At 45.8% G+C, this 10867-nt stretch overlaps 1 protein-coding gene across 1 annotated transcript in view; it reads left to right on the top strand.

Annotated features, from left to right (window-relative positions):
- Positions 1 to 3816: 3816 nt before the first annotated feature.
- LOC141796942 (neural-cadherin-like) overlaps positions 3817 to 10867 on the top strand; it is a 158132-nt gene continuing 151081 nt past the window's right edge. The window contains exon 1 of the mRNA XM_074678283.1: positions 3817 to 5208. Coding sequence (XP_074534384.1) covers positions 4209 to 5208 — 1000 coding nt within the window. The 5' untranslated portion in view covers positions 3817 to 4208. The remainder of the gene's footprint in view (positions 5209 to 10867) is intronic.

Here is a 10867-nt window from a genome sequence, read left to right as displayed (position 1 = left end):
ACTGTAAATATCACCTCTTTAAAGTAGATTTTTTTTTCCCACTTTTATGTTGTGCTTGATATTTACATATTTTTTCTTTACTAAATTATTTTTTTCAATATTTACCTTTTGTAATGTTTTTCACTTCATCTTTTCTTGTTTGTTACTGTTACTCTGTAAATTCCCCACTGTGGGACAAATAAGCTGTCAATTGACTATAAAGATTTCAAATCCAGGACAAAGTGGACTAAATGATGGATTCACTTTTTTCAAAATCAAACTAAAGTACAGAACTTGAAGAAATGCATTTAGTTGTGTTAAGTAACCATGTACAAGATTAGCTCTGTCTCATGCCTTGATTCTGGGAAAGAGACAGTGGACCCAGGGAAGGCCAGTCTAGCTCTGAGGAAGATGAGTTACAAGGACATGGAGGGCCCCATTGACTGGGTTTGCCTTGGGCCCCCAAACCACTAAATACGCCCCTGATCATCAGGTTGGAAAACAATGCATGTGATGACTTATGGTGCTATCACAATGTTCGTCCAGCAGATCATGCTCTGACACCACAGGTTTAATCCTCTCAGCACTGTCTGCAGTAAAGTGAGCAGATCCTCATGACTGTGCCTGGTCTGGACCAGAACAATGAATATTACACAAACAATGGCCATAAACCTGCGCGATAAAGAGAGATAAAGAAACTAAATCACTGCTGAAGTTATGATTTTAAAATCAAACTTATTGGATAAATGTATCTGGATATTATGACCAAGAGTCAGCATTCTGAGGCAGACATAAGAATCAAAGGATCTTAATCACGAGATTGTTACCCAAGGTCACGAAAAACATGAGCCAGAGAGTCAGGATTGTTGGTTTAAATAGTAAGTGAGTCATTATGATGATATGACAGGAGGCAGAGAGTTAATCCTGAGTAATAACTATGGACGAAGACAACCTGACTTTTTTATGAGCTTTACGTACAAAGTCTAAGAGGAACCAAGCAGTTCATGTTACACAAAAATTTCCAAATTATAAAATTAAACTATGAGATGAAAAGTCAAAATTACAAGACAGAAACCCAAAATAATGAGATATAAATTAGTATTCATGAGATATTCAGCCATTGTTGGGGAATCAGAGTTTTAACCTAGAATAAAAAGCCAACAATGAGAAAAAAGACACGAGACTGAGGATACAAACAATACAGAGCCACAATCGTTCAAAATAAAAGTCATAAACCAGGATGATGATGAGATGAAAGTCATCAAGCCATAAAAGCTATCACCATGAGACTGGAATAAAAAGTTATATTCATACCTAATGGACTGAGAATTGTACTCATCACATGAGATAAAAAGTCAAAACGATTTGATAAATTCAGAACAATAAAAAAATTATATGGAGATTGAGAAATAAAAAATGGATTAAAAAAATCATGAAGCAGAAATTGTTATTTTTTAGATTAAAACTCATAATTCTCAGAAAAAAAGTCACCATGATTAATTTAGAAATCCTTAGTTACAAGCATGCCACAAAAAATTACTTGGATGAGATAACAGGTCTAGATAATGATGTAGAAAGTAACCATGGTGAAATGAGAAGGCCGTTTCATGGAGATGATAATTATTAATTGCAACAGGATACAAAGATGTTTTGATAACCTGGAAAAGTCACAGTGATCAGAAAACGTATCGGACATCCCAGGTTTCCCCTCTCAATCCTTCATTTGTCATTTCACCATGATAAACTGATTTACTGCTGCAGCTTTTCATTCCACATGAATGAAGATTTCTTTCAGTGAAGTTTTTTAGGAATTATTGGTGAAATTTGCTCTCTACTGGGGCCAGAGCACAACAGCTGAAAAAGAGTAAATGATCACACTGCATGATTACAATTCAGAGCGACATGTTGGTGATCCATGAATGTGGTGACTGGATTTAAAAACCTGACTCAGCCCCCACCTGTTTCCCTCAGACCTACCTGCACCGTCTGAAAACGACAGCCTGACCCTTCCCTCCACCTTTCCAGGAAGAAGAAATGGCAGCCCACAGCACAGGTTACTGTACGGGCCCTCCTGCCCCCTCCAATCCCATCATGCCTTGTCTCTGAGGAGCACAGAAGCAAAGGTAGAAGGTTTTTACGCTACAAGGCTGCAACCTTTGGCTTCAGAAGCTCCGTCTGCCTGTGTTTGAGTAAAGGGAAGGGATGCAGTCAATTATTCATTAAGTAAGCATGGAGCTTTCTAATGTTGGTGGACTGCACTCTTCACTCACTTTTCCCTTTAAAGCCCTGCAGCGCTCAGTTATCTACTGGAAAAGAGAGATGACGAGACGGTGTCGCCTTTTTTTAAATTCATTACAGCTTTGTTGTTTTATGTGGTGCAAGTTGGTGTTTCATCTCAGCAGATAACTGCTGCAACCCTCCAGTAAACTCTCCCCACACTCTGGCCTGGGCTCTGATTGAATTAGCCTTTGCTGCAGCTATCTCCTGTGCTGGCAGTCACACTGAATTTCAGCATGTGAGACAACACGATAAAGGACAGAATTTGATTTGCATTCATGAGGCACTTAGTAAGTTCAAAGAGGAGAAGTTACAGAGCAGATTGAGTTCTCAGGCTCCTCAGACACTTTCTATTTTAGATATTTCACCTTAAATGACAATACCTGGTGGTGCTATGTGAGGTCAGGCTTCCTCTCATGTTCTGGTTTCAGGTCACCTGGTGCATGCCTGCATGTGCCTCTAAGAGCCTGTCCCTCCTCAGGCCAGAAATTGTTGGAGCACCAGTGAGAGTGGGATTGCTCATGTGTCCTGGTGACACCTCCCACAGTTTTTGCTACGTTAAAGACCACAGAGATCAGCCAATATGAGCTGTGTGCTCCAGCTGCAGGCTGGCTGTGATTTAAAATTGTCTCGGGGCTCACCGCCAGTTACCAGAGTTATTGCCTGAAAAAGAACAGTTTGCTGCAGAGAGTGGGTTCGGCTGAAATTGCAGTGATGGATTGTAGTCTCAAATTGATAAGGATCTTTCAGAGGGAGCTCTGATGAATTTTCAAACTAAAAAGCCTGCAGATGTATCCTGTGTATGAGCCCAGGAACATCCCATGGCGTCGGATTACTGGCCCTGCAGAGCGCCCCTCCATATGAGTATGGATCCACGCACATGCAAAGGAAAGGTTGACATGACATGAGAGACCAACTCAATGGAGCGTGCAGCCCTGCTCACCACTCACTCTTTCCTTCTCTTTATGACAGGTCCCAGCCGGAGCCATCTCCAGGCTCTGACTGCACACCCAGGCAGTAGTGAGGGGAAAGGGAGGTGTGGGAATTAGCAGGAGCCACCTACAGATTAGGCTCAGAGAGCTCTGGGTGCTCGGCATGCTGGCAGAGTGGGAGAAGGAGGGAGGAGCAACCAGGGGGACGATGTTCATTTGAACTCTGCTGTGCATACATCAAGTGGCTGCCTTACATCATCATGTTTACACACTCTAACCGCTCAGATTCCATCATTTGCATTTATATTGAACCATTCTCCACTGTTTTCTACTTCCGTCAAGCTACATATGACAGGATGATGGTGTGGGCACAGGGCTATGGGAAGTGCAGCCCGAAGTTTCCAGAGAGCAGAGAGAAGGTTGTTGAACTAGCAGGGAGGAGGTGCTCTTGAGCAAGGCAGCCCTGTCTGCCTCACAGCACTGGAAACATGCATGTTTGACCCCTGACAGATGGGAGCTGGAGCTCATGTGCTCTTTCTCTGGACTGAGGGATGAGTGACTTCCTCCCGTCAACACTTCCTCACGCTGAGAGCGGATTTGGAACAGACGGTGTCAGACAGGAAGCCTCTCGCTGCGCGCGCACAGGCTCAATCAGGGAGCCGCGGACAGGTCTGAGGCGGAGACCCTCCTGACCATCTCACTGGGTGGGGTTCACCGAGGAGCTCCGTCCCCGCGCGCCGCCGCCACGCCCCCGCGCTTGGCGCTGTCCGGCGCTGTGGTGCTGAACGCAGGGTTCTTTCAGAGCCAGCTGCCTGCAGCGCTGTGGACTGCTTCGCGCCGCCGTGCTGCATGGAGCCAGGGGACCGATCTCTGAGGATGAGGAGGCGTTAAGTTCAGAGGGCTGCCCAGGAAGGATCAGATCGTGCAGAACCATGACGGAAAAGTATTTCTTTTTTTGTTTTTGACTGATTTTCCTCCAGCCGCGCTGAGTGGCGCGGAGGTGCAGAACTTGCCACCAAAATGATTTGGGGTGTTTTTTTATGCTGCCTCTTAACGCCTGCTGCTGGATATCAGACCCAAGGCCGCCTGCCTTTCTTTCACGGGCATGTTTTTGAGAACTCCCCGACGGCTTCGAAAGTAAACGGACTGAGCATTCCGGTGAGGCGCATCGACGCGCAAAAATGGTGCCCAGTCTCCGGAATGCACTTCAAACTGTACGGGAACGGCAGCGGGGATTTCCGCGCTTTCGCCCACCACAAGCGGGGGAACATTCTGCTGAAAACTTGCCGGGTTCTGGACAGAGAGGCTCGAGCGGAGTACGTGCTGAGTCTGGCTCTGTGCTGTCAGAGCTGCGTGCCGGGCTCCGTCGTCTTCGAGGTCGCGTCCGTGAAAGTGGACGTTCTGGACACCAACGACCACGAGCCCACTTTTCGCAGTGCAGGCAGCGTGCGCATAACTTTAGATGACACGACCGCTCTCCGTACGGTGGTTTACCGACTGGAGGCGGTCGACGCTGACAGTGGCAACAACGCGGAGCTGACGTACATCTCCAGACCCAGAAACGGCAGCTTCTATGTGGTCCCGAAAACAGGGGAAGTTTTGCTGGTTGACTCGATTCTGGGGCTCCCCTCTGAAGTCACGTTCAGTGTTTTTGCCAGAGACCACGGGTGGCCCCCTCTAACCAGTAAAGGCGTAGTGGTCACTGTATCTCCCCAGAGGTGGACGACGCGTCCTGCTGAGCTCACAGGGTCAGGGAGGGCAGGGCGCTCGCCCAGGGCTTTACTGGACCCTGGCTCCGTGGTTTCTCTAAACGTGTCTGAGGATGCCGGTGTCGGCTCGGTCATAACGAGCCTCAGTCCCAGCAGGTTCCAGGCAGCCTCCTTCGAGCTGGTTTCCCCGGAGTCAGAGGACTGCCCGGTCAGCGTGGGGCGCGAGAGTGGAGATGTCACGATCACCAGGAGGCTGGACAGGGAGACAGAGCCTCTCCTGGAGCTCAGCATTAAGATTCAGGATAAACGAGGTGTGTAGATCTCTTCTTAATCTGCATTTCAGTTAGGTCGTGCCCTCTCCCCCGCCTCCCTGAGCAGAGCTGGCATCGTGCTGGCGGTGCCCTGTTGTAATACAGGGCTCCTCTCTGCATGGTGAAAGTGTGCTGCCATCTGGACACCTCAGCCCTCATCAGTGGAGCCCCTCAACAGGCCTGACACGTCCATACATCCAGAGCTGTCAGTGAATGTGCAGCACAGGCTCATTCCACAGGTGCCTCATTATCACCTGTCCATCCAGCGCCTGAAAGAAGAGCTCCAACAATACAACCTCAGACAGGAGCTGCCTTAAAAATGCATTTCAGTGTTGTCCAATTTATTCTGATGTGCATGGGAAGTTTGAGCTGATTGAACATTATGAGCTCATTTGCAGCGGAGGAGGCGATGAGTTCCTCACTTTATGCAAAGGGCCATTTTGAACTGCTTGAATTATGTCCTTGATTGACACAGTTTGCCAGTGTGAAGTTGTTTCCAGAGCTAATCCTTGCAGAGTGGCAAACCACTTCGACCCTCTCTTTCCCTGTCTCTCATCTAGCAGCATTACCCCTCTAATCCTCCTCTCATTCACTCTCCCGGCCCGGGGATTTGAAGTAGCACTGCCACAATCAGACAACCTCTCAAATCTTGCAGGAAAGGTGAAACTTGCCCAAGTTTTGTTTTCCTCCTCCTCCTCCCCGGAAAGTTCGACTCCCAGCTTCAAAAACAGCAACACAACAAAACAAGGAATCAAGGAATCAAGATGATTTGCTTTGTAATTGAGCTGCACAGTGTGCAGGAAGCAGCGAGCGCTGTTTTCATTTGAATTGCCTGCTGCTGGTACATTGCTCAGCATGCTCTGGATTGTAATTGCATGCCTGATTGGGACACATTCTTGCTAAGGGGTGTCTGGAGGTTTTTCAGGGAGAGCAAAAATAGTCTGAATTCTGACGGGTTCCTATTTTCTCCCCCAGATGCGCAGCAGAAATAAGCCGCTCTGTGCTGTCAGATATTCAGATACCTTCCCTCTATTTTGCCTCTCACCTGCAAAACTCTCCTGTCCTGATCAAAGACGTGGCGTGTCCTTTATCCTGTGACTGCAGATTTTCAAACAGAATCCTGACAGGCAGCAGGGCGGACAGGCCTTTCTTCTGCTCATCTCATCCCCAGCCTCTCTCTCTCTCTCTCTCTCTCTCTCTCTCTCTCTCACACACACACACACACACACACACACACACACACACACACACACACACACACACACACACACACACACACACACACACACACACACACACGTCTGTGTCCATTTCAGCTGTTTTTTGTTTTATTTTTAGAGATTTAACCTAATCTCCCACGTGAATTTGCCTCCTCTGGTGGAATGTGTGTTACAATAAATTCCTGGTTTGTCTCACAGATAAAGGAATGAGCTCATACACACATCAGAGAGTGTAGGGGGTGAGTGAGCTGCTTTGAGTGTGTAAGTTTGTGGGTGTTTGTTTGTATGGAAGTGTGAGGCTGCGTGGTGGTGCTGAAGCTGACCCCAGGTACAAACACAACAGGTCTAATAAGGCCCCACGCGTTTCAGTGTCTGGACTTATCTCTGCACCCTGAACTCTCTGTAGCACAGAGCTGTCTGTGGTGCTGACAGTCACCTGCTGAATGTCAATCTGAGGGCTCTGTCAGGCAGACAGGCAGACAGGCAGGCAGGCAGTCTACCTGCAGTTCAAAGCACACTCTCTGTTTACCTTACAAATATTTATTCACATGCAAGCACTAGACAAAATAAAGAGCTCACTCACACAATCCAGTGACACAGCATGACAACCCAGGCTCAAAACACCCGACCAGAGCTGAGAGAGTGCTTCTCAAAGATAGCTACAGAGGTCCAGAACTACCCGTACCTTTGCAGGTAGCTTTGAATGCAGCACCTCTGCAGGGATCCTGTTCCTTTGCTGAGACTCTCTTTCATTATCTCCACACCTTGTGCAGGTTGAGTCACTTTCATTCTGACACCAGCGCTGATGAAAAGTCCTGGTCCTCTTCTTCTCAAACATCCAACTGCTGCTCCTCAAACTTTTATCACAGCTATTATTACAACACTCTTGTAGCGCAAAGGTAAACGTGCACCATAGTGACTGATTCTCAGCTAACAGGCATCCCTGCTCCATGCTGCCCCCCCCCCCACCATGGCCCCTGTGATGCACACGTTTTGCTCCAGCCTGTTCATGTGTGACTGTGTGTGTGTGAGTGTGTGTGTGTGTGTGTGTGTGTGTGAGTGTGTGTTAAGATGTAGTGATTGCAGCTGTGCACTGAACAATGTGTCCATTAACTGTTTAATTTGAGCATGAAATGCTAATGGCTGTGGTGTGGCTTTCTCATGTTGATGCGTTTGCTGTGGAAACGCTGTTATGATTAGCACCATCAGAGGAGCTGATTCCTCTGCCGCTCAGTGCCGGATTAAAAAGTTGACTTCCACACTTGGATATCTCAGATTAATTATGCCAGCGTGCTGCAGATAAGAGGGAGATGGAGCAGCAGGAGTGGATTACACTCAGTGGGGGTCCATCTTTGTTGATACAGTTTACCTGAGAGGAAATGTGCTGCTTACCCAAAAACTCATTCTGTGCCCCCCTGGATGTAGCAGGCTGTGCTCGGATCAGCCTTTAAATCCCCTCGTATTCCTTTTCACAGCTTTATTCTTAAAAAACGTGTGACACAGGGATATGAGGAGGAGAGATGTGCGATTACATTCTTCATCTTTGCAATAAAGATATGAGCACAGATAATGGAGTGTTGGCCCGCTAAAACTGACACTCTCTCGATCTGCTGTTTCTTGTGTTTCCCACAAACGACATGTGCCTCCTGAATCCAAAAGAAATCCTAAAAGCTGTTTTATTTAAATCTAAATTGGCACCAATTAATCTGAGGGTAGCTGATCGGAGGCTTAGTTTCATCCGACTGCATCAAAACAGTGTGAAAGCATCCAGGCCTCCATCTAACAGGTAAAAGACACACACACTGAGTGAGGGTGTGCTGATTCTTTAGGTATTTGTTCTCTCATTAAGTGCAGTAAATTCTGACTTTACATGGTTTTTATTGCAAATATAAAACTTTGTTGGCACCTTTATTCACCCAGCTTTCAAGTGCTTTACAACAACAACTGGATAAGCCAGCACAGAGCTACAATCAAACAATCAAATCTACACACACAAACATGCCAGAAAGTGCTCTAACGTGTTCAAAAACAGCAGACATGGACCAAAAAAACAAAAAAACAAAACAAAACAAAGTAATGACCAATTTAAACAAACTAAAATTCATTTAGGGCTGAAAAATCAGATGATTTTATAGAGTAACAAAAATAAGAGGGTGAAACCAGCCTGCTCCAACCAGAAGGTGTGTACAGAGCAGGAAACATGGCTTCATGTGGGTCCGCTGTAGCTACGTTTACATGCAGTCATTAACCCTTTCATATTCGGAACATTGGCAGTATCCAAACTGACATCATCTAGTTTCTTATGGACTATTTTGCACTTTCTATACAATTTCTTCCTTTTGTTTTCTTGTTTGCTTCTGTGACTCCTGAATTTCCCCTTGCGATAAATATTCTATTCTATTCTCAGCACTAATTACTGAAGGCGTTAAAGGTTGAGGCATATTGTGGTTATTGTGGTTAATTGGCTAGATTATTCTACATGAAAAATAATCTCCTTGCACTTAATAGCAGCACCTGCAGCTTAAAAACTTGCAGCATTTTGTCGCACAAAAAAGGTTTTCCCTTCTGTCTAAATTCTTGCTTGTGTTGTGTGTCACTTTGAGCTAAGTGTCTACTAAATGAAACTGAATATTTGGTCATGTATGAGCCCATCAGAATGTCCTCATCCAAAGTAACATTAACTTGCGTTCTGGGCATGTTCTGTTCCCAAGGAATCTTGGTCTTTTGAGTACAGGAAGTCTGTTGTGCTGCTGCTGTTGTTAGTGCTGCTGTTGCTACGGATACAGTAAGAAGATGACGTTCTCTGTGCTTTGAGAAGTTGTATGTGCGTCTCTGTTTTGATCAGGATACCATGTAAACAGGAATAACCCTGTTTGCTCATGCATGTAAATGGGTTATTCTGAATATTTCAGAAACCAGAAAATTGACCTTAACCCTTATATTGACTGCATGTAAACGTAGCCTGTGAGACATGAAGCTAACTGCCTGCCCTGATGGAGCCAACGTCACATGGCAGGTAGAGCTGTTGGATTGACAGAGTCTGAGCTCCCTCAGGTGGGCCCAGTAACTGGGACAGCCAATCAGATACCAAGGGAGAGTGATGCCACGCCCCCTGGATGTAAGTCAGGCTGTTTAGGGTGTAACTCAAAAGTAATGTTGTGTTTCAGCCTCTCGTTTACACAGAAACAGCATTTAGTCCACCTCAGAGGGAAACTTCCAGAAGCAGCATCCAGAGTGTTTTTTTTTTTTTTTAAACACTGAGGTCTCCGTTGCCTTGTAAACTGTAAGTTGAAGTTTTCAGTGGAAAAGCTGACATCATACTCCACTTTGAGCATTACACTTTCATTGTGGCAACTTGAATTGTCATGCAGGAACAGGACACTGGAGGACTCCCGTGTTGTGCTTGTGTACTGTCTTTAAACTGAAAGTGCATCTGTTGCTCCACTTCTGCACTCAGTGAAGATGTGTTCAACATTTAAACCAGATGATCAGCCACCTCTACTTTAAAGGAGGGCTACCAGAAGATTCTAGAGTTAGATCGCCAACTGTAGGCCTGGCATGCACACCACAGTCTTTCAGATTTCCTGTAAACACAGATGTTTCTTCTGTATTTTGTGTTTTCAGGTGAAATGTTATGTAAGCAGGGCCTTAAGTCAGCACATATTTAACCTCCTCACCTCGGTGTCTTCTCCCTAAACTTCCCTAATCTCCCTGTTTGTCTCCTGAAGACTGCAGAATAGGATTATCCAGGTGATTATTCTGAGGATTAGCCTGCTCTCACTGGCTATCCAGCCCTACAGTCAAAGTTTGGGGGCCAGTGTTGGCCACGTATCAGCATTACCAAGACCTGGAGCTCACTTCCTGATAAACCCAGGTCACTTAGAGGTAACGTTGCTGTTTGGGTTACAGGGTCTGCTGAGGGCCATGAGGGAGACTCTGTAACTTATTCGGGGGTAAACTATGTGGGTGATGGTTCCTTACTCTGTGCTTATTCTGTACGTTGGAGCAAGAGTTGCTAGTGTTGATGCTCAAGTCCAAGAAGTGTTAGTTGTCTGCTTTTGATGAACAGGATAATTCTAAGTGAACGTCTGAATTTGGATTAGACAACCTGATAAATTCAGACTGCGATGTTCCTGCTGAAAGCACGTCACACACTGCTCTGTGTCACACACTGCTCTGTGTCACACACTGCTCCGTGTCACACACTGCTCCGTGTCACGCACTGCTTCGTGTAGCCACAGCAGGATTTTTCTTTACTCCTGTTCCTTTCTAGAGTAATGTTCTTCCATCTCGTAGTATCATCATGATTCATTACACAGCTTGTTTTCTAATTATACTCCCAAAGTTAAAATTCCTCTTATGCAAAAACACTTATTTTCTTTTGCTTGTAATTAACTTTTCTCAAACTTTGGTGAGCGATGAAGAAATGCGGCTCGTCT

This window comes from Halichoeres trimaculatus, unplaced genomic scaffold, assembly GCF_033239565.1.
Source record: "Halichoeres trimaculatus isolate MK-OKI-2021-1 unplaced genomic scaffold, fHalTri1.1 fHalTri1_scaffold_10, whole genome shotgun sequence".
Lineage (NCBI taxonomy): Eukaryota > Metazoa > Chordata > Actinopteri > Labriformes > Labridae > Halichoeres > Halichoeres trimaculatus.
This window is presented reverse-complemented; position numbering and strand designations above follow the sequence as displayed.